The sequence below is a fragment of the Gigantopelta aegis genome, chromosome 14 (genome assembly GCF_016097555.1).
Source record: "Gigantopelta aegis isolate Gae_Host chromosome 14, Gae_host_genome, whole genome shotgun sequence".
In the NCBI taxonomy this organism is placed as follows: Eukaryota; Metazoa; Mollusca; class Gastropoda; order Neomphalida; family Peltospiridae; genus Gigantopelta; species Gigantopelta aegis.
Window position 1 is genome coordinate 59,628,558 of NC_054712.1, and position 24,072 is coordinate 59,652,629.

At 42.2% G+C, this 24,072-nt stretch overlaps 1 protein-coding gene across 1 annotated transcript in view; it reads right to left on the bottom strand.

Annotated features, from left to right (window-relative positions):
- LOC121389369 (C-Maf-inducing protein-like) overlaps positions 1–24,072 on the bottom strand; it is an 80,206-nt gene that overhangs the window by 20,499 nt on the left and 35,635 nt on the right. The window contains exons 8-10 of the mRNA XM_041520964.1: positions 22,756–22,821; positions 21,793–21,819; positions 3,124–3,280 (exon numbers count right to left, since the gene is read on the bottom strand). Coding sequence (XP_041376898.1) covers positions 3,124–3,280; positions 21,793–21,819; positions 22,756–22,821 — 250 coding nt within the window. The remainder of the gene's footprint in view (positions 1–3,123; positions 3,281–21,792; positions 21,820–22,755; positions 22,822–24,072) is intronic.

The following is a 24,072-nucleotide window of genomic DNA, read 5'->3' on the forward strand; positions in this document are numbered from 1 at the left end:
TCAGTGACCAATCAATAAGCACGTCTCATTGTGTAACGGAGGACACCATGACAGTGCTGCCATTGAGAGATGGAGAGAGAGAGAGAGAGAGAGAGAGAGAGAGAGAGAGAGAGAGAGAGAGAGAGAGAGAGAGAGAGAGGGGGGGGGGGGACACAGACAGAGAGTGGTTAACAGTTAGTGGTCAGCCACCTGGGCCATATCTCTCTAGAAGAGTGGTTAACAGTTAGTGGTCAGCCACCTGGACCATATCTCTCTCCAGAAGAGTGGTTAACAGTTAGTGGTCAGCCACCTGGACCATATCTCTCTCCAGAAGAGTGGTTAACAGTTAGTGGTCAACCACCTGGACCATATCTCTCTCCAGAAGACTGGTTAACAGTTAGTGGTCAGCCACCTGGTCCATATCTCTCTCTAGAAGACTGGTTAACAGTTAGTGGTCAGCCACCTGGACCATATCTCTCTCCAGAAGAGTGGTTAACAGTTAGTGGTCAGCCACTTGGACCATATCTCTCTCCAGAAGACTGGTTAACAGTTAGTGGTCAGCCACCTGGACCATATCTCTCTCCAGAAGAGTGGTTAACAGTTAGTGGTCAGCCACCTGGTCCATATCTCTCTCCAGAAGACTGGTTAACAGTTAGTGGTCAGCCACCTGGACCATATCTCTCTCCAGAAGACTGGTTAACAGTTAGTGGTCAGCCACCTGGTCCATATCTCTCTCCAGAAGACTGGTTAACAGTTAGTGGTCAGCCACCTGGACCATATCTCTCTCGAGAAGAGTGGTTACCAGTTAGTAGTCAGCCACCTGGACCATATCTCTCTCCAGAAGAGTGGTTAACAGTTAGTGGTCAGCCACCTGGACCATATCTCTCTCCAAAAGAGTGGTTAACAGTTAGTGGTCAGCCACCTGGTCCATATCTCTCTCTAGAAGACTGGTTAACAGTTAGTGGTCAGCCACCTGGACCATATTTCTCTCTAGAAGAGTGGTTAACAGTCAGTGGTCAGCCACCTGGGCCATATCTCTCTCTAGAAGAGTGGTTAACAGTCAGTGGTCAGCCCCATGGGCCATATCTCTCTCTAGAAGAGTGGTTAACAGTCAGTGGTCAGCCACCTGGACCATATCTCTCTCTAGAAGACTGGTTAACAGTTAGAAGAGTGGTTAACAGTCAGTGGTCAGCCACCAGGGCCATATCTCTCTAGAAGAGTGGTTTGATTGCAAACATATTTTATTGTACAAAGAACAAAAGAATTGGGCACAAGTTTGACAACTTACGAGGCCCTCTTCTATATTCATACAATATACATGGCGACCTATATTACATAGCTGTAAATATAAACTACATGTATACATTCAATAATAACCAGTGTAAGGAAATGTATTGTATACAAAAGAATGTAAAGGAAAGAAAAACAAATATGATACAAAAGATTACACAAATAGTACATCATGTGCAGTTAAATTCGCTATCACATTTACAAATAATAATTTTGGTAATTTAAATAATACTTTATTAATTTTATATATATTTGAACATAAGTAAATATTTCTTTATTATTGGCATCGCTTAATGTGCTTCTACCATATAACAGTAACTGTAAATCTATTGGTTGAAAAAGCTGTAAGGAATTACATAGAATCAGTCTCTGTTGTTCATATTGTTTACATTGTAAGAAAAAATGGATATTGTTTTCTAATCTGTATCCACAGTTACATGAAGGGTCTGTGGTAAGTCCACATCTGTACAAATCGGCGTTTAAAGGGATACATCCATGTCGTAATCTAGTATGCAATATATTTTCTATTCTTTTTCCCACAGGAAAAATAAACTTTATTTACCACTGGTGTTACTGCTTTTTTGAAAGACGATATTGTTTCACACTTTTTAATTGCTGAGCTTAAATTATTCCATAAATCAATTGCTGAATAAATAAATGATGATTTTAATAAGCAGGTTCTAGCAAAAGGTGTAGATATGTCACGATAAGAGTGGTTAACGGTTAGTGGTCTGCCGTCCTGGGCCATCTCTCTCTCTAGAAGAGTGGTTAACAGTTAGTGGTCAGCCACCTGGACCATATCTCTCTAGAAGAGTGGTTAACAGTTAGTGGTCTGCCACCTGGGCCATATCTCTCTCTAGAAGAGTGGTTAACAGTTAGTGGTCAGCCACCTGGGCCATATCTCTTTCTAGAAGAGTGGTTGACAGTTAGTGGTCAGCCACCTGGACCATATCTCTCTAGAAGAGTGGTTAACAGTTAGTGGTCAGCCACCTGGACCATATCATATAGCAGTATTGATATGTGAACCTAGTGTCTAGTAACCAGGGAATGACGTAACCCTACATCACTGAGACACTGGTATAGCGGTGTTGAGATGCGAACCTAGTGTCTAGTAACCGGGGAATGACGTAACCCTACATCACTGAGACACTGGTATAGCGGTGTTGAGATGCGAACCTAGTGTCTAGTAACCGGGGAATGACGTAACCCTACATCACTGAGACACTGGTATAGCGGTGTTGAGATGCGAACCTAGTGTCTAGTAACCTGGGAATGACGTAACCCTACATCACTGAGACACTGGTATAGCAGTGTTGAGGTGCGAACCTAGTGTCTAGTAACCGGGGAATGACGTAACCCTACATCACTGAGACACTGGTATAGCAGTGTTGAGATGCGAACCTAGTGTCTAGTAACCGGGGAATGACGTAACCCTACATCACTGAGACACTGGTATAGCAGTGTTGAGATGCGAACCTAGTGTCTAGTAACCAGGGAATGACGTAACCCTACATCACTGAGACACTGGTATAGCAGTGTTGAGATGCGAACCTAGTGTCTAGTAACCGGGGAATGACGTAACCCTACATCACTGAGACACTGGTATAGCAGTGTTGAGATGCGAACCTAGTGTCTAGTAACCGGGGAATGATAGTGTCTAGTAACCGGGGAATGACGTAACCCTACATCACTGAGACACTGGTATAGCAGTGTTGAGATGCGAACCTAGTGTCGAGTAACCGGGGAATGACGTAACCCTACATCACTGAGACACTGGTATAGCAGTGTTGAGATGTGAACCTAGTGTCATTACAAAATCCCCTTTCTTTCACAATTAAAAAAACTAAAGGTTACCATGACGCCCCACAGTTTGCCTTCATCATCGCAGGCGATTCCTCCTGGACAGTAGAGATGAAACCATCCTTCCTTGCCCTCTCGGATACCAAGCACCGTCTGATGGACATCGCAGTTCTTGTCCACAGCAATACTACGGATCACGGTCTTCATGTTTCTGAAACAGTTCACAGAATAACATTAGTTTACCACAGAATCATACAGTGGAACCACTCTAAACTAGACACCCATGGAACCAAGCAGAAAGTTCTTGTTGACAGCAATACTTTGGATCGCAGTCTTCATATTTCTGAAACAGTTCACAGAATAACATTAGTTTACCACAGAATCATACAGTGGAACCACTCTAAACCAGACACCCATGGAACCAAGCAGAAAGTTCTTGTTGACAGCAATACTTTGGATCGCGGTCTTCATGTTTCTGAACGGTTCACAGACAAACGTTTTAGCTTAAAACAGAATCTACAGGAATGGCCTCAATACAGTGAAACTCATCTAAACCAGACACCCATGGGACCAAGTAAAAAGTCTGGTTTTAAGGGGTATTAAGTTTAAAGAGGTTTTGTTCTGTACCGATATTTAAAAATGTCTGGTTTCTGAGAGTCTGGTTTAGAGGGATTTCATAGTATAGCATATATTTAATAATGAGTTGTTTTAAAAGCGAAAGAGAGTTGCATGTATTTAGGAACAAGTTGTAAAATACATGTTATTTCTTACATACCTCAATAGAGTCGACCAGGTGTCTTTAAATTGATCTCCCACATGTATAATATAACTTTGTGATATCAAAATCTCACTGTATGATATCAAAATCTCACTGTATGATATCAAAATCTCACTGTGTGATATCAAATTCTCACTGTATGATATCAAAATCTCACTGTGTGATATCAAATTCTCACTGTGTTTTTGCCAACAGGTGTATAAGAAGAAAAAGAGTTAAAGTTGGATTTGTTTAACAACACCACTAGAGCACATTGATTAATTATTCATTGGCAATTAGGTGTCTTTAGTTAAAACTTAAAGTTCATTTTGTTTAACAACACCACTAGAGCACACTGATTTATTAATCATTGGCAATTGGATGTAAAACATTTGGTAACAGCAAGAGATCTTATATTTGCACTTTCCCACAAACAGAACAGTACATACCATAGCCTTTGATATACCAGCCATGAGAATAGGGAAAACCCCAATGGGCTGCCAAGGAGGTTCAATTCTATGATCCAAAAACCTGAGGCGAACGCTCTAACAACTGACCTAAATCTGGATTAGAACCAAGAATCAGTGCTTTACAAACTGATCTCATGAGGAAACTCTTACTAGATCCTACCACTGAGAAAACATACACATAGAAAAGTACACGGTGTACATATACAGTAAAACTGAGGCCTAATTAACAAAGGTCTTTTAGGCTCTCTTAAGCAACATTACATTGTCATCGGCCTCGGTGCCGCAGTGGTTAAGCCATTGGACTACAGGCTGGTAGATACAGGGTTTGCAGCCCGGTACCGGCTCCCACCCAGAGTGAGTTCTTAAGGGCTCAATCGGTAAGGCCACTACACCCTCTTCTCTCTCACCAACCACTAACCAACTAACATCTAACCCAATATCCTGGGCAAACAACACAGATAGCTGAGGTGCGTGCCAGGACAACGTGCTTGAACCTTAATTGGATATAAGCATGAAAATAAGTTGAAATGAAATTACATTGTCATTACAAGTCTTTTAGCATGGCAAGTACTACAAGATCTACAATATCATAAAATCATCATAATCTATGGTGAGTGTCATAGTGACATCATAGCCTACAACAACTTTACAATATCATAGTGCTAAGATAGCTTCAAGTCTGTAGCCTTGTGTACAGGTATGTACCAATGGGCAGACAACAAAAAAATGAGGCTAAAGAATTATGATATTAGAGATCATAGCAGTGTTGAGGCATTAACCAGTAATATACGAATCTGCCTGCTACACAAGTTAATCTGTAGGTACAAAGGGGTACAAAGGGGCAGACAACTGAAAGGACGAGACTATAGAATTATAATGAGAGCTGATCAGATCATAGCAGTATTGAGGCATTAACCAGTAATATACGAATCTGCCTGCTACACAAGTTAATCTGTAGGTACAAAGGGCAGACAACTGAAAGGACGAGGCTATAGAATTATGATGAGAGCTGATCAGATCACAGCAGTATTGAGGCATTAACCAGTAATATACGAATCTGCCTGCTACACAAGTTAATCTGTAGGTACAAAGGGCAGACAACTGAAAGGACGAGGCTATAGAATTATGATGAGAGCTGATCAGATCATAGCAGTATTGAGGCATTAACCAGTAATATACGAATCTGCCTGCTACACAAGTTAATCTGTAGGTACAAAGGGCAGACAACTGAAAGGACGAGGCTATAGAATTATGATGAGAAATCCTGGGTTCAAAATTAGTAGTCGCTCGGTCCACCATGGCGACCGTTATGGGCGACTAAGAATTTTACAATGGTAGTCCATTGGGTGACCATCAATTTTAGGGTTTGGTACCAGTTGAAAAAGAAATGCACTGAAACTGAATTGAATGTGACAGATCTGGCAGCAGAAGACATACCCTGTAGAACATGCTCTATATTTTGACAGCGCCAGACTCAGTTTCTGTTGTTTTGGGCAGGGTCTTTTAAAAAATAAAGCTCAAAACGTATTGCAGACACTACATGTATTTTTTTAAATCTGGAAGTCATAGGCTTATTGGAATGGACTGGATATGCCATAATTAGCCTATCTAGTAGACCTATTTTTTGACAATTGTTATTCAATGTCATTGTAAAAATTAATCATATTTAATTAGCTTACATTATTCTGGGACAAAATCATGATGACACAACGGTCCAAAGATTATTGTATTAAACAACAAGTTCGCTTTTATGCTTTGTCATATGATAACAAAGTACATTATATATTTTGGTAAAATGTTTGCTTCTTTGTTTTTTTTTCACACATTTATTTTTATTTCGATATTTATTTTATTAGTAGTCTACTATTGTAGCATTTACAAATTAAATGCAAACGTGTGCATGCACAACCACACACACAGTTTACTGAGGCAGAAAATATTAATTTTGCATCTATTGTCCATTTGTGTAACTTCAATATATATTAATTTATTAAGTTTTAAACCCATACCATCTCAAATAACATTTTTTGGAGAAACAGTTCATTGTAAATAAATTTTAAAAAAGTCTTTACAAATTACAATCAAACTGCATATGTTAAATCTTCTTTAACGACAAAACCGTAATACCTGACCAGGGCCCAATTTCACAAAACATTGTAAGCCTAGTTCTGCACGTAAAGATAAACCTACAACTAAACCACAATTCTTATTACTATTATAGTACAACAAATATAGTTAAAAGTACATATATTTAATTTTCTTTTGTCCTTAAAATGCTCCATCTTCTGTAATGATGTCAATTTCTTTGTGAAATAGATGCCAAACACTTGTACATGTATGCCTGGTATAACTGCTAGTCGCAGACGTAAACTAACAATGTTTTGTGAAATAGGCCACTGGGTCGTATCTCTGCACAATGAAAAGTCGAATGGGCATTTGACAAAACAGTGGATGATTTCATCGATATTTATCTAGTGTCTCATCTTTAGGAGGACAGCTACTCTCAAGTAAATCCTTTACTGGAGAGTTCATCCCTCTTACATCGCCACAAAGTTTATTTCATCCCTCTTACATCGCCACAAAGTTTATTTCATCCCTCTTACATTGCCACAAAGTTTATTTCATCCCTCTTACATCGCCACAAAGTTTATTTCATCCCTCTTGCATAGATACAGAGGACTGCCATTCCCAGACTAGTTTACAAAAACATGTGCAGTTCTGTCTATAGTCTCTTTGTACTGCATTATCGTTTACTTTAGAGACAATACAAGTCGACCTGTATACTGTCACAAGTCAAGGGTACTAAAATAAGAACCATATTATATTTTAGAACATTTATTGTAAATACTTGGGTAATTGAGAATATATTGTTGAACTGTGTGTCATAGCTTGCTAAGGCAAACTATATTTTTATACTGTAATCACTAGCAGAGGTGTTTGTAAAGAACTTGGGTTTGGGCTTACATTGGTGAACACTTTTGGTTGTGAGTGAAGCATGCATAGTGGGGATATAGTTGGGAGATGTAATGAGTTGTGGGCAGTCACATAACGTTCTTGAGAGAGAAACTGTGTGTTAAGATATTGTGAAATATTTTATTCTGTATAACTCTGGGTTGATGACAACCGTAAGTAGATTTTGTTTGTTTGTTTGTTGTATAACTGTGGTATACTATTGTGTATATGTGTTAGTAGTTGTATGTAACGTCATTGCAAAACAAAAGTCTTAAGTAAATCTGATTTATGTAATATTTAAGACACTTGTGAAGTGCGGACATTATATTAAGAGAAAATTGTCTAACATCTGATATGGTAATATAAATATTACATGGTTTTGATTAGGGTATATTGTATTTCACTGTATTTGTGTATTGGGTCCTGGTGATGACGAACGTAGATGATGTATTCTGGGAGTTGGCGAAGAGTGAGTCTGGTGAATGGCGGTAGTGATAATGGTGAACAGAGAAGATGATCAGTGAATGATCGTGACGACGGTGTCAATGATTTTGACGAACGGCGAAGGTGATCTATGAATGATCCTGACAAAGAGTGTTGCTGATTCGGGTGAATGATGGTGGTAATACTGGTGAATGGAGGAGATGATCAGTGAAGGATCGTGATGAGGGTACCAATGATTATGGTGAACTGAAATGATCAGTGAATGACCGTGACGAGGGGGTTAGTGATTCTGGTGAACGACAGGGGTATTAATGATAAACGACAACGGTGATCAGTGAATGATCATTATGAGGTGTGATGATTCTAGTGAATGATAATAATGATAATGGGGAATGGTGAAGATGATCAGTGAATGATCATGACAAGGATGATGATGAGGGTGACTTATGATGATGAATTGTGAAATGTGATGAATAGTGGAAGACAGACATTTTAGTATTATTTTGTGGTTAAAAGATTTTTACTCTATTTAATAGTGATTCATAGTTTAATTTACATGTGATATGTGTTACATGCGTGAAAGTGCAATATGTATTGGTTGGGAGGGAAGTGTTATGTAAATAAATGTGTATGAATGATTCCTGAGTTGTCATCTTGTTTCTTTTGGGATACCGACCCGTGACATGTACCTTGGCTGTTCTAGCATTTTGTCTTCACCCCTGTATTAAAAATGAGATTTAATCTGTATAATTTAATGGTAATTTGTAAAGAAACATTTTTATTTATATGGTATTTCTTTTTCAAAAAAAGTTATTTGAGTTGGTATGGGTTTTATACTTAATAACATGTTGTTATATTATGAAGTTACACGCCAATTCATTGGTTACCTTTTGCCCAAATGGACTATATATGGTGAGCACATGGTTATTATTCAACAAAGAGCATTCAAGTTTTGATATTGGCTGTGCAGTTAAATTTCAATGTGATAATTGGAGGGCTAGTTGAATTAGAGTTTCCTTCAACTGGTCCTGTTGGTGACCATGTTAATTTTCAACCCTGGAGATCATAGCAGTATTGTGGCATATTAACCAGTAATGTATGAGTCGGCCTGCTATACGAGTTAATCTCTACCATGTTCTGTTAGTGAGGAGTTGCAGCTGCAGCCATCATGTCTGTCAAAAATGGCAGAAAATCAGAACCATCTGCAGGAAAATCAATACTCTCAAATGGTGCCATTATTTTTATGATCATTTTTATTGTGATCCAGGCAAAATCACAGCGTGCCTCTTCAATATCAATGTTACTTTACGTGTTACAGACACGATGCTGGGAATAAAGAGGGACGCACTGGGGTGGGTGGGCATTAACAACGTATTAAATTGACGTAATTTAATAACATGGCATTCTGCAATTTTATTTCTTTGCTGTTGTCAGTGGAGCACTGGTTCCTGATCTAAAAGAGTGTCTGTATATTAGAAAGGAAAGGAATGTAACAAAAACAACAAACAACCACTAACAGTAAAATTAAAACGTATTAAATTGACGTAATTTAATAACATGGCATTCTGCAATTTTATTTCTTTGCTGTTGTCAGCAGAGCACTGGTTCCTGATCTAAAAGAGTGTCTGTGTATTAGAAAGGAAAGGAATGTAACAAAAACAATAAATAACCAATAACCAATAACAGCAACATTAAAATCATGGCTATTAGATGTCTAACATAGGCCAGTTGAAACAAATAGTGTATAGAGAGAAGATACCCACTGTTTAAACATGGGCTACTTCAATGGCCTAGCTAGATGGGATATTTTGTATACAACAGCCTTTGATAAGTCAGGGAATGTTGTCGAAATTTAGCAATTTTATTTGTTTTCATGCAACTTTATTATGATTGTTTTATTATGATACAATATCATGATTGTATCTTGTACGATTTTCATAATGCAAAATGCTTGTTTGCTTGCTTTATTAGCAAAGTTTTCATAATGCAAAATGCTTGTTATCGTTTATCTAGCAGCATTAGTGAAATATTTTTAACATAATTTACTTGGAACCACATGATAGGAAGGAATGAAGGAAATGTTTCATTTAATGATGCACTCAACACATTTTATCTACGGTTACATAGCATCGGACATATGGTTAAGAACCACACAGATATTGATAGAGGAAACCCACTGTCGCCATTTCATGGGCTATTCTTTTCAATTAGCAGCAAGTGATTTTTTTATGCACCATCCCACAGACAGGATAGTACATACCACGGGCTTTGTTACACCAATTGCGAATTTTGAAAACAATTGGCGATTTTTATTTTAATTTGGTGAAATAATTTCATGCAATTATTGCTATTTTGTTAGGAAATAACTCGGTTTTTACCATTTTTAAAGTTTAATAAATAATTTGGCGAAATTTTCTGCTTATCCAGAGCTAGCCCTGTTATACTAATATGTGAGTTTCTTCTTTCTCTTTCTGTCTATTATCCCTTTGTCTCTCTTTCCCTCTGGGGTTTTTCTCTCTCTCTCTTTCTCACTTAACCAACGGTTAAAGTAACCAAATGTTAGACACGAAATATCTGCAGTTCAAAATGTGATAAGGTTTTATCAGACAAATATCCCTATCCTTTTCTACAAGGTACTAAACATCCACAAACAAATGATACATAGCTGTTAAGAGGATTCGAACTAATGACCTTTGGATTAATATAATCTCTACTATCTTGAGCTCACAGACCATAAACAATGTTGAAGCAAACGAACTGTATTGAACTGTATTGATCTGTTTTGGCACAGTCCTGTCAGACAAAACGAAGCTCAGATTATTTAAATTACGGTAATGTTTACAGTAGGCCGTTTTTGTCCTACCAGAAGTAACTAAACTGCTTGTCTGATAGCAAATACATCTGTGGTGAACACAGCACTATATCCTAATGAGACACACACGTTATTGCAGAAATACCTTTAAAGGGTTTAGAATTCTCGAGATAACAGTTTCCATGACAACTGGTAATACTTTACAGATTAATGCATCGATACAAAATATCCGAAGAATTGACCATCTTTCCTTTCTCACAACAAACCGTCTGATAGTAATACATTAACGATTATGAATTAGCATTGCATCTCATCATCCTGTATTGGAGCAGTGGTTAGGCTCTCGGACTGAAGGCTCGTGGGTCCTGGGTTCGTATACCAGTACCTGCTTAACCCAGAGAGACTACAGTTCAGTGGGGTGGTGGAAAGTTAAAGTTGGCTTTATTAAATTACACCACTAGAGCATACTGATTAATTTTGTTAATCATTAGAGAGGAAACCCGCTACATTTTTCCATTAGTAGCAAGGGATCTTTTATATTCACTTCCCACAGACAGGACAGCACACACTATGACCTTTGATATACCAGTTGTGGAGCACTGGCTGGAACGAGAAATAGCCCAATGGGCCCACCCATGGGAATCGATCCCCGATTGACTGAGCATCAGGTGGTGTAAAGTTAAAAGTGTGTTTTGTTTAACAACACCACTAGAGACAATTGATTGTTTAATCATCAGCTATTATTCTGATAGTTTTCAACCTGCAGCATTATTTTCCATTAGCAGCAAGGGATTTTTTATATGTTCCTTGCCACCATGGCCTCTGATATGCCACCATGACCTCTGATATGCCACCATGGCCTCTGATATGCCGCTCATGGGACAATGGTTAAGGCAGGATAAAACCCAAACAGAGAATGGGTCCACAGAGTAGACTCGATCCTCTGACCCAAGTGCCGAGAGCGAGTGCTCCACTGAAGGAGCTAGATTCTGTCAACTTCGGGGTGGAGTATGGTTACTACACCAAGTTCTCTCTCACTCATCACTAATAGCAACAATCAGCCAAGATGTATGCCTAGTACAGCATTCTTCAAACTTAAATATTTATTCATGAATACAAAAATAAATTTTAAAAATGAATCCAGCATCACTGGTATATTTAAATAAAAAAGGGACAGAAACAGTTTAACAGCTGAAAGGAATTAAAATAATTAAAACATCTTTTATGGAATGTTTTACTGCTGATAATTCACTGCAAACTTTTAACTAAGACAGGGCGTGACTTAGCCCAGTGGTCAAAGCGCTGTTGTGATAATTCACCGTAAACTCTTAACTAAGACGGGGCGCAACTTAGCCCAGTGGTCAAAGCGCTGTTGTGATAATTCACCGTAAACTCTTAACTAAGACGTGGCACGACTTAGCCCAGTGGTCAAAGCGCTGTTGTGATAATTCACTGTAAACTCTTAACTAAGACAGGGCGCGACTTAGCCCAGTGGTCAAAGCGCTGTTGTGATAATTCACCGTAAACTCTTAACTAAGACAGGGCGCGACTTAGCCCAGTGGTCAAAGCGCTGTTGTGATAACTCAATGTAAACTCTTAACTAAGACAGGGCATGACAAAGCGCTGCTGTGATAATTCACCGTAAACTCTTAACTAAGATGTGGCGCGACTTAGCCCAGTGGTCAAAGCGCTGTTGTGATAACTCAATGTAAACTCTTAACTAATACCGGGTGCGACTTAGCCCAGTGGTCAAAGTGCTGTTGTGATAACTCAATGTAAACTCTTAACTAAGACAGGGTGCGACTTAGCCCAGTGGTCAAAGTGCTGTTGTGATAACTCAATGTAAACTCTTAACTAAGACGGGGCGCGACTTAGCCCAGTGGTCAAAGCGCTGTTGTCATAATTCACCGGAAACTCTTAACTAAGACAGGGTGCGACTTAGCCCAGTGGTCAAAGCGCTGTTGTGATAATTCACCGGAAACTCTTAACTAAGACAGGGTGCAACTTAGCCCAGTGGTCAAAGCGCTGTTGTGATAATTCACCATAAACTCTTAACTAAGACGGGGCGCGACTTAGCCCAGTGGTCAAAGCATTGTTGTGATAATTCACCGTAAACTCTTAACTAAGACGGGGCGCGACTTAGCCCAGTGGTCAAAGTGCTGTTGTGATAATTCACCTTAAACTCTTAACTAAGACAGGGTGCGACTTAGTCCAGTGGTCAAAGTGCTGTTGTGATAATTCACCGTAAACACTTAACTAAGACGGGGCGCGACTTAGCCCAGTGGTCAAAGTGCTGTTGTGATAATTCATCGTAAACTCTTAACTAAGACAGGGTGCGACTTAGCCCAGTGGTCAAAGTGCTGTTGTGATAACTCAATGTAAACTCTTAACTAAGACCGGGTGCGACTTAGCCCAGTGGTCAAAGTGCTGTTGTGATAACTCAATGTAAACTCTTAACTAAGACAGGGCGCAACTTAGCCCAGTGGTCAAAGTGCTGTTGTGATAATTCACCGTAAACTCTTAACTAAGACGGGGCGCGACTTAGCCCAGTGGTCAAAGCGCTGTTGTGATAATTCACCATAAACTCTTAACTAAGACAGGGCGCGACTTAGCCCAGTGGTCAAAGCGCTGTTGTGATAACTCAATGTAAACTCTTAACTAAGACAGGGCATGACAAAGCGCTGCTGTGATAATTCACCGTAAACTCTTAACTAAGACGTGGCGCGACTTAGCCCAGTGGTCAAAGCGCTGTTGTGATAACTCAATGTAAACTCTTAACTAATACCGGGTGCGACTTAGCCCAGTGGTCAAAGTGCTGTTGTGATAACTCATATGTAAACTCTTAACTAAGACGGGGCGCGACTTAGCCCAGTGGTCAAAGCATTGTTGTGATAATTCACCGTAAACTCTTAACTAAGACGGGGTGCGACTTAGCCCAGTGGTCAAAGCATTGTTGTGATAATTCACCGTAAACTCTTAACTAAGACGGGGCGCGACTTAGCCCAGTGGTCAAAGTGCTGTTGTGATAATTCACCTTAAACTCTTAACTAAGACAGGGTGCGACTTAGTCCAGTGGTCAAAGTGCTGTTGTGATAATTCACCGTAAACTCTTAACTAAGACAGGGCATGACAAAGCGCTGTTGTGATAATTCAACTTAAACTCTTAACTAAGACAGGGCGCGAATTAGCCCAATGGTCAAAGCGCTGTTGTCATAATTCACTGTAAACTCTTAACTAAGACAGGGTGCGACTTAGCCCAGTGGTCAAAGCGCTGTTGTGATAATTCACCATAAACTCTTAACTAAGACGGGGCGCGACTTAGCCCAGTGGTCAAAGCATTGTTGTGATAATTCACCGTAAACTCTTAACTAAGACGGGGTGCGACTTAGCCCAGTGGTCAAAGCATTGTTGTGATAATTCACCGTAAACTCTTAACTAAGACGGGGCGCGACTTAGCCCAGTGGTCAAAGTGCTGTTGTGATAATTCACCTTAAACTCTTAACTAAGACAGGGTGCGACTTAGTCCAGTGGTCAAAGTGCTGTTGTGATAATTCACCGTAAACTCTTAACTAAGACGTGGCGCGACAAAGTGCTGTTGTGATCATTCACCATAAACTCTTAACTAAGACAGGGCGTGACAAAGCGCTGTTGATTTAGGATTCAATTGGGCTATTTCTTGTTCCAGCCAGGGAACTATGATTGGTATATAAAAAGGCTGTGGTATGTACTATCCTGTCTGCATAAAAATGATCCCTTGCTACTAATGGAAAATGTAGCAGGTTATCTCCCTAGACTATAAGCAAAAATTACCAAATGTTTGACATCCAATAGTCGATGATTAATAAATTAACGTGCTCTAGTCAGAGCTGGTTTAAGGATCCGCGGGGCCTGTAGCACAAATAACAGTAGGGCCCCTTCCCAGGATATATATTTTGTAACACATCACTGTGGGGCCTGTAGCACAAATAACAGTAGGGCCCCTTCCCAGGATATATATTTTGCAACCCATCACTGCGGGGCCTGTAGCACAAATAACAGTAGGGCCCCTTCCCAGGATATATATTTTGCAACCCATCACTGCGGGACCTGTAGCACAAATAACAGTAGGGCCCCTTCCCAGGATATATATTTTGCAACCCATCACTGCGGGGCCTGTAGCACAAATAACAGTAGGGCCCCTTCCCAGGATATATATTTTGCAACACATCACTGCGGGGCCTGTAGCACAAATAACAGTAGGGCCCCTTCCCAGGATATATATTTTGCAACACATCACTGCGGGGCCTGTAGCACAAATAACAGTAGGGCCCCTTCCCAGGATATATATTTTGCAACACATCACTGCGGGGCCTGTAGCACAAATAACAGTAGGGCCCCTTCCCAGGATATATATTTTGCAACACATCACTGCGGGGCCTGTAGCACAAATAACAGTAGGGCCCCTTTCCAGGATATATATTTTGCAACCCTCTCGGGGAGAGGGGAAAAAATTACCTGGGAAAGGTAAATGTACACATCACTGCGGGGCCCATAGCACGTGCTACACGTACTACTAGGATAAACTGGCTCTGGCTCTAGTGGTGTCGTTAAAAAACAACATAAAAAAACCTAGCTAAAATACAACATTCCAGATAGCCAGGGTGATTCCACAGGACAGCATGCTTTAACCTTAATCAAATAGAAGCACTTTAAAAAATAAATTTTAAAAACATTTTAAAAAATGAATGAATAAACTGATCTGCACCGAGTCCATCCAATTAAAAAAAAAAGACACAAGTAAGAATTATTTATGGAATGTTTTTGATTCTGTGAAGCTGCAATATTTCATGTCCAGGCAATCACCATCACCCAGCCAATCTTCCATTATGGCTCTTACAGATTACTGGGATTTTTTCTCTTTTAGAATGCCGACTTCAGTGCACTATAAACAACAATGTTTTTAAACCACATTTAACATCGCTCAACCAATTTTCTGAAACATCTCGTACCAATCTCGGTATTTTATACAGCACAGAATATATAGCACTAGACACAACCTTTCTCTCAAGCCGACCATTAACATACTAGAGCCATTTGTTATTGCGGCTTCTGGCTAATGGCACACTGGTCTCAACTCAGTTATCATTACCCAGTCGATTTTCCATCACCACAGTTAACATTAATTGACAAACCTTTTATCACCAGAGTTAACATTACTTGACAAATCTTTCATCGCCACAGTTAACATTACTTGACAAATCTTCCATCATCACAGTTAACATTACTTGACAAATCTTCCATCATCACAGTTAACATTACTTGACAAATATTTTATCATCACAGTCAATGCTATATATTTAATCTTCCATCATCACAGTTAACATTACATTTTTAACTTTACACCATTACAGTTAATATCAGCCAACTAATCATCCATCACCAGTTAACATTACCCTACTATGTTTCATCACCACAGTCAACACTACATGTCTAAGCTTACACCACCACATTTAACATCACCCAACCAATGTTTAATCACCACAGTTAACATCACCCAACCAATCTTCCATCACCACAGTTAACATCACCCAACCAATCTTTCATCACCACAGTTAACATTACATGTTTAACTTTACACCATTACAGTTAACATCAGCCAACTAATCATCCATCACCACAGTTAACATTACCCGACCAATCTCATCACCACAGTTAACATTACCCGACCAATCTCATCACCAGTTAACATTACCCGACCAAACTTATCACCACAGTTAACATTACCCGACCAATCTTCCATCACCACAACCAATCTTCCATCACCACAGTTAACATTACCCAACTAATCTTTATTACATCACCAGTTAACGTCGCCTATTTAACCTTCCATTACCAAAATTAATATCACCCATTTAATATTACATCACCACTTAATATTAACCATTTAATGTTACATCACCAGTTAACGTCACCTATTTAATCTTCCATTACCAAAATTAATATTATCCATTTAATATTACATCACCACTTAATATTACCCATTTAATGTTACATCACCACTTAATATTACCCATTTAATGTTACATCACCAGTTAATATTACCCATTTAATATTACATTGACCAGTTAACATTACTCATTTAATCTTCCATTACCAAAATTAATATTACCTATTTAATATTACATCACCACATAATATTACCCATTTAATATTACATCACCAGTTAATATTATCCATTTAATAATACATCACCAGTTAACATTACCTATTTAATCTTCCATCACTGCAGTTAATATTAGCCATTTAATTTTCCCTCACCACAGTAAATAGTTAATACCTGATTAATCTGCCATTATGCCTCTTGCATGCAGGCATGTGATCATAGTTAATGTTACATCTCATCTCTATTATCTATTATTGGCATGCTGCTTTCAGACTATACTTAATTAATTACCATCACCCAGGCAAATTACTGTGACTGTGAAACTCAAAACATCACCCAGGCAAATTACTGTCACTGTGAGACTCAAAACATCACCCAGGCAAATTACTGTCACTGTGAGACTCAAAACATCACCCAGGCAAATTACTGTCACTGTGAGAATCAAAACATCACCCAGGCAAATTACTGTCACTGTGAGACTCAAAACATCACCCAGGCAAATTACTGTCACTGTGAGACTCAAAACATCACCCAGGCAAATTACTGTCACTGTGAGACTCAAAACATCACCCAGGAAAATTACTGTCACTGTGAGACTCAAAACATCACCCAGGAAAATTACTGTCACTGTGAGACTCAAAACATCACCCAGGCAAATTACTGTCACTGTGAGACTCAAAACATCACCCAGGCAAATTACTGTCACTGTGAGACTCAAAACATCACCCAGGCAAATTACTGTCACTGTGAGACTCACAAGAATTATTTGTTTAATGACACCCTGAATTAGAGTACATTGATTAATAAATCAACATGCCGTTATTGGATGCCAGAAGAAAAACCTGCTACATTTTATCATCAGCAGAAATGGATATTTTATTCATTCATTCATATTTGTTTGCAAGCTTATATCCAATTACGGTTCAAGCATGACAGTGGGTTAGTAGTTAGTTGTTGGTGGACAGTAAGAGAGAAATTGGTGTAGTGGCCTTACATATAGAGTCGTTAAATTCACTCTGGGTGGGAGCCAGAAGCCAGTACCAGGAGGTGAAGCCAGTACCGTGGGTTAGTAGTTAGTTGTTGGTGGACAGTGAGAGAGAAATTGGTGTAGTGGCCTTACATATAGAGTTGTTAAATTCACTCTGGGTGGGAGCCAGAAGCCAGTACCAGGAGGTGAAGCCAGTACCGTGGGTTAGTAGTTAGTTGTTGGTGGACAGTGAGAGAGAAATTGGTGTAGTGGCCTTACATATAGAGTCGTTAAATTCACTCTGGGTGGGAGCCAGAAGCCAGTACCAGGAGGTGAAGCCAGTACCGGGAGGTGAAGTCAGTACCAGGAGGTGAAGCCAGTACCGTGGGTTAGTAGTTAGTTGTTGGTGGACAGTGAGAGAGAAATTGGTGTAGTGGCCTTACATATAGAGTCGTTAAATTCACTCTGGGTGGGAGCCAGAAGCCAGTACCAGGTGAAGCCAGTACCGGGAGGTGAAGTCAGTACCAGGAGGTGAAGCCAGTACTGGCAGGTGAAGTCAGTACCAGGAGGTGAAGCCAGTACTGGCAGGTGAAGTCAGTACCAGGAGGTGAAGCCAGTACTGGGAGGTGAAGTCAGTACCAGGAGGTGAAGCGAGTACCGGAAGGTGAAGTCAGTACCGGGAGGTGAAGTCAGTACCTGGAGGTGAAGCCAGTACCGGGAGGTGAAGTCAGTACCGGGAGGTGAAGTCAGTACCTGGAGCCAGTACTGGGAGGTGAAGCCAGTACCTGGAGCCAGTACTGGGAGGTGAAGTCAGTACCTGGAGCCAGTACCGGGAGGTGAAGCCAGTACCTGGAGCCAGGACCGGGAGGTGAAGCCAGTACCGGGAGGTGAAGCCAGTACCGGGAGGTGAAGCCAGTACCTGGAGCCAGTACCGGGAGGTGAAGCCAGTACCTGGAGCCAGGACCGGGAGGTGAAGCCAGTACCTGGAGCCAGGACCGGGAGGTGAAGCCAGGACCGGGAGGTGAAGCCAGTACCGGGAGGTGAAGCCAGTACCGGGAGGTGAAGCCAGGGAGGTGAAGCCAGGACCGGGAGGTGAAGCCAGTACCGGGAGGTGAAGCCAGTACCGGGAGGTGAAGCCAGTACCGGGAGGTGAAGCCAGTACCGGGAGGTGAAGCCAGTACCGGGAGGTGAAGCCAGGACCGGGAGGTGAAGCCAGTACCGGGAGGTGAAGCCAGTACCGGGAGGTGAAGCCAGGACCGGGAGGTGAAGCCAGTACCGGGAGGTGAAGCCAGGACCGGGAGGTGAAGCCAGTACCGGGAGGTGAAGCCAGTACCGGGAGGTGAAGCCAGTACCGGGAGGTGAAGCCAGTACCGGGAGGTGAAGCCAGTACCTGGAGCCAGGACCGGGAGGTGAAGCCAGTACCGGGAGGTGAAGCCAGTACCGGGAGGTGAAGCCAGTACCGGGAGGTGAAGCCAGTACCGGGAGGTGAAGCCAGTACCGGGAGGTGAAGCCAGTACCGGGAGGTGAAGCCAGTACCGGGAGGTGAAGCCAGTACCGGGAGGTGAAGCCAGTACCGGGAGGTGAAGCCAGTACCGGGAGGTGAAGCCAGTACCGGGAGGTGAAGCCAGTACCGGGAGGTGAAGCCAGTACCTGGAGCCAGGACCGGGAGGTGAAGCCAGTACCTGGAGCCAGGACCGGGAGGTGAAGCCAGGACCGGGAGGTGAAGCCAGTACCTGGAGCCAGGACCGGGAGGTGAAGCCAGTACCTGGAGCCAGGACCGGGAGGTGAAGCCAGTACCGGGAGGTGAAGCCAGTACCTGGAGCCAGGACCGGGAGGTGAAGCCAGGACCGGGAGGTGAAGCCAGTACCTGGAGCCAGTACCGGGAGGTGAAGCCAGTACCTGGAGCCAGTACCGGGAGGTGAAGCCAGTACCGGGAGGTGAAGCCAGTACCGGGAGGTGAAGCCAGGACCGGGAGGTGAAGCCAGGACCTGGAGCCAGTACCGGGAGGTGAAGCCAGTACCTGAAGCCAGTACCTGGAGCCAGTACCGGGAGGTGAAGCCAGTACCGGGAGGTGAAGCCAGTACCGGGAGGTGAAGCCAGTACCGGGAGGTGAAGCCAGTACCGGGAGGTGAAGCCAGGACCGGGAGGTGAAGCCAGTACCGGGAGGTGAAGCCAGTACCTGGAGCCAGGACCGGGAGGTGAAGCCAGTACCTGGAGCCAGGACCGGGAGGTGAAGCCAGTACCGGGAGGTGAAGCCAGTACCTGGAGCCAGGACCGGGAGGTGAAGCCAGTACCTGGAGCCAGGACCGGGAGGTGAAGCCAGTACCGGGAGGTGAAGCCAGTACCTGGAGCCAGGACCGGGAGGTGAAGCCAGGACCGGGAGGTGAAGCCAGTACCTGGAGCCAGTACCGGGAGGTGAAGCCAGTACCTGGAGCCAGTACCGGGAGGTGAAGCCAGTACCGGGAGGTGAAGCCAGTACCGGGAGGTGAAGCCAGGACCGGGAGGTGAAGCCAGGACCTGGAGCCAGTACCGGGAGGTGAAGCCAGTACCTGGAGGTGAAGCCAGCCGGGAGGTGACCTGGAGCCAGTACCGGGAGGTGAAGCCAGTACCGGGAGGTGAAGCCAGTACCGGGAGGTGAAGCCAGGACCGGGAGGTGAAGCCAGTACCTGGAGCCAGGACCGGGAGGTGAAGCCAGGACCGGGAGGTGAAGCCAGGACCGGGAGGTGAAGCCAGTACCGGGAGGTGAAGCCAGTACCGGGAGGTGAAGCCAGTACCGGGAGGTGAAGCCAGTACCGGGAGGTGAAGCCAGGACCGGGAGGTGAAGCCAGTACCTGGAGCCAGGACCGGGAGGTGAAGCCAGTACCGGGAGGTGAAGCCAGTACCGGGAGGTGAAGCCAGTACCGGGAGGTGAAGCCAGTACCGGGAGGTGAAGCCAGTACCGGGAGGTGAAGCCAGTACCGGGAGGTGAAGCCAGTACCAAGAGGTGAAGCCAGTACCGGGAGGTGAAGCCAGTACCTGGAGCCAGGACCGGGAGGTGAAGCCAGTACCTGGAGCCAGGACCGGGAGGTGAAGCCAGGACCGGGAGGTGAAGCCAGTACCGGGAGGTGAAGCCAGTACCGGGAGGTGAAGCCAGTACCGGGAGGTGAAGCCAGTACCAAGAGGTGAAGCCAGTACCGGGAGGTGAAGCCAGTACCGGGAGGTGAAGCCAGTACCTGGAGCCAGGACCGGGAGGTGAAGCCAGTACCTGGAGCCAGGACCGGGAGGTGAAGCCAGGACCGGGAGGTGAAGCCAGTACCGGGAGGTGAAGCCAGTACCGGGAGGTGAAGCCAGTACCAAGAGGTGAAGCCAGTACCGGGAGGTGAAGCCAGTACCGGGAGGTGAAGCCAGTACCGGGAGGTGAAGCCAGGACCGGGAGGTGAAGCCAGTACCGGGAGGTGAAGCCAGTACCGGGAGGTGAAGCCAGTACCGGGAGGTGAAGCCAGTACCGGGAGGTGAAGCCAGTACCTGGAGCCAGGACCGGGAGGTGAAGCCAGTACCTGGAGCCAGGACCGGGAGGTGAAGCCAGTACCGGGAGGTGAAGTCAGTACCGGGAGGTGAAGCCAGTACCGGGAGGTGAAGCCAGTACCGGGAGGTGAAGCCAGTACCGGGAGGTGAAGCCAGTACCAAGAGGTGAAGCCAGTACCGGGAGGTAAAGCCAGTACCACTACACCAACTAAGGTTGGCTGGATCTTTTATATTCCTTTTCCCATAAAAAGGAATACCAGTTGTGAACATTCACATCTGGTTTATTACCATAAAGACCATGGCTAATATCATCCAGCTTTTACTTTCAGGGTTATTATGAACATTCATAGATGCAACTATAAACCAAGTTTATGAAAAATGGAACAAAATAAAAACAATTTTAACACTAAGCTAAACTCAGCAATTTAATTAAAAATAAAAGTTTTAAAATTAAAACAAAACAATTGACATGCATGAAGATGAATATTCATAGATGCAACAATAAACCAAGTTTCATTGGTCTAGGTACTTATAGTTCATGAGAAATAGACATAAATGCAAATATTTAATGTTCGAGCTAAACATAAATGTTGATTCCGTCACTGCCTTAAAAAAAGTAATATCTCTATATTGTGAGACAAAAGCCATTAATATCTAGATACAAACAGTACTTACGATGTGAAGACCTCATCTGCAATTGCACTGAAAACAGAAACAAAACAGTTTTATATAAACTGAACACAACAGCTTGAACATAAAGCCATAACAAAATTTATATACCCTCCCCCAACAATTGTTTTTTCAAGCTATAGAAAAAACCCCCATATTATCTCAGACAAAGTTGGTGAAAAAGATAGGACATACTCTAGAGTATTTTGATAAAGATGTAGTAAGGCATTTGATTGATGGAAGCTAGCTGAGGATAGAGACCGGCCTCAATGGCGCAGTGGTTAAGCCATCGGACTAAAGGCTGGTAGGTACAGGGTTCATAGCCCAGTACCGACTCCAACCCAGAGCGAGTTCTTAAGGGATCAATGGGTAGGTGTAAGGCCACTATACCCTCTTCTCTCTCTCACTAACCACTAACCAAGTAACAACTAACTCACTGTCCTGGACAGACAGCCCAGATAGCGGAGGTGTGTGCCCAGGACAGCATGCTTGAACCTTAATTGGATATAAGCACGATAATGAGTTGAAATGAATGATGATGGAGGCTAGCAGAAAATAGTACGTCAAAATTTGATGTACGCTACGAGATAAAATATATTAGGCAAAAAGATATATTGCATGCACTTGGTGGAGTCTTAAAAAAAAACTACGCCAAAAAACTAAACAAAAACAAAATAGAGGGTGATGTGTAGATTTTGTGAACAGCTGTTGGTATCTGCAATTAAAACAATGAGTGTATAAACATTTTACAACATAGGATTGGTGGTGATGGCTAATTTTAACATGCTCATATACCACTAAGGTTTCGAGCATGTCTATCCTGGGTCCTGTCTCTGGACAGCCAGGGACTTGACTTGGGACAGAACATAGGATTGGGTGTGTATTATGCAAAATGTATTTGCACACATTTCTGTTTTTCAGTCTAAGGTATGGTGTAAGAGGTGAGAGTTAACAACTTGTTTTACTTACTCATCAGGAAATGGAATGGGCTGGAGTAAGCTGCCAAGCACAAAGCGCCAGTCATCATACAGAGCCCTGGAAGAGAGACATCATTGATTTAGTAATCATGGTAATTAGCAAGCTACTTCACACATCCACATGGACATTTTCTGACACTATTAAGCTAAAAGCATTGTTTCCAGCAGCTGTGTAACATCATAGAGTCCTGTTCAGAGATCACAGCTTGGTGAAATCGGTCTAATCAGGCATTCTGTGTACACCTGGGTATTTCATATGTCTCTGCTGAATACACAGTAAGTTTAGATATTGCCATTCCGTGTACACCAGGGTATTTCATATGTCTCTGCTGAATACACAGTAAGTTTTGATATTGCCATTCTGTGTACACCTGGGTATTTCATGTGTCTCTGCTGAATACACAGTAAGTTTAGATATTGCCATTCCGTGTACACCAGGGTATTTCATATGTCTCTGCTGAATACACAGTAAGTTTTGATATTGCCATTCTGTGTACACCTGGGTATTTCATGTGTCTCTGCTGAATACACAGTAAGTTTAGATATTGCCATTCTGTGTACACCAGGGTATTTCATATGTCTCTGCTGAATACACTGTAAGTTTAGATATTGCCATTCTGAATACATTGGTGTATCTTGTGCATCTCTATTGAACCCATTGTAATTTTAGATATACACAGTGAAACCACTCTGCATTTTATTTTTTGGACATTGTCATTTTTTTAATTGCAGGTGTTGCTATTCAATTATGGCTGTGATCATCACACTGTTATCCAACATGTTGAGTTAAGAAAGTACTATTCAATCATGTTCTGTGTTAGGGAAGTACTATTCAATCATGTTATGTGTTGAGGAAGTACTACTGATATTAATTAAGTTATGGATTCTGTGACTGATCAAAACGTGTGTGTTAGGGAAGTACTATTCAATCATGTTGTGGGTTAGGAAAGTACTATTAAGTTATGGATTTCATAATCAATCATTACATTTATACCCAAACGGGTATTTTTTATTTATGGATTTCCTATTTGATCATCACACTGCCACCCAAACATGTTGTTTATTAGGAAAGTCTATTATAAAGTGTAGACCAATGAATTTTCTGGAATGTCCTAAATGTATGGCTACAGGTTTAAAAACAATATAATTACATCTCAAAAACATGTATAACGACTGCCCCTAGCAGTGGAGTACAAGTCTTATAAAACATGTATAACGACTGCCCCTAGCAGTGGAGTACAAGTCCTATAAAACATGTATAACGACTGCCCCTAGCAGTGGAGTACAAGTCCTATAAAACATGTATAAA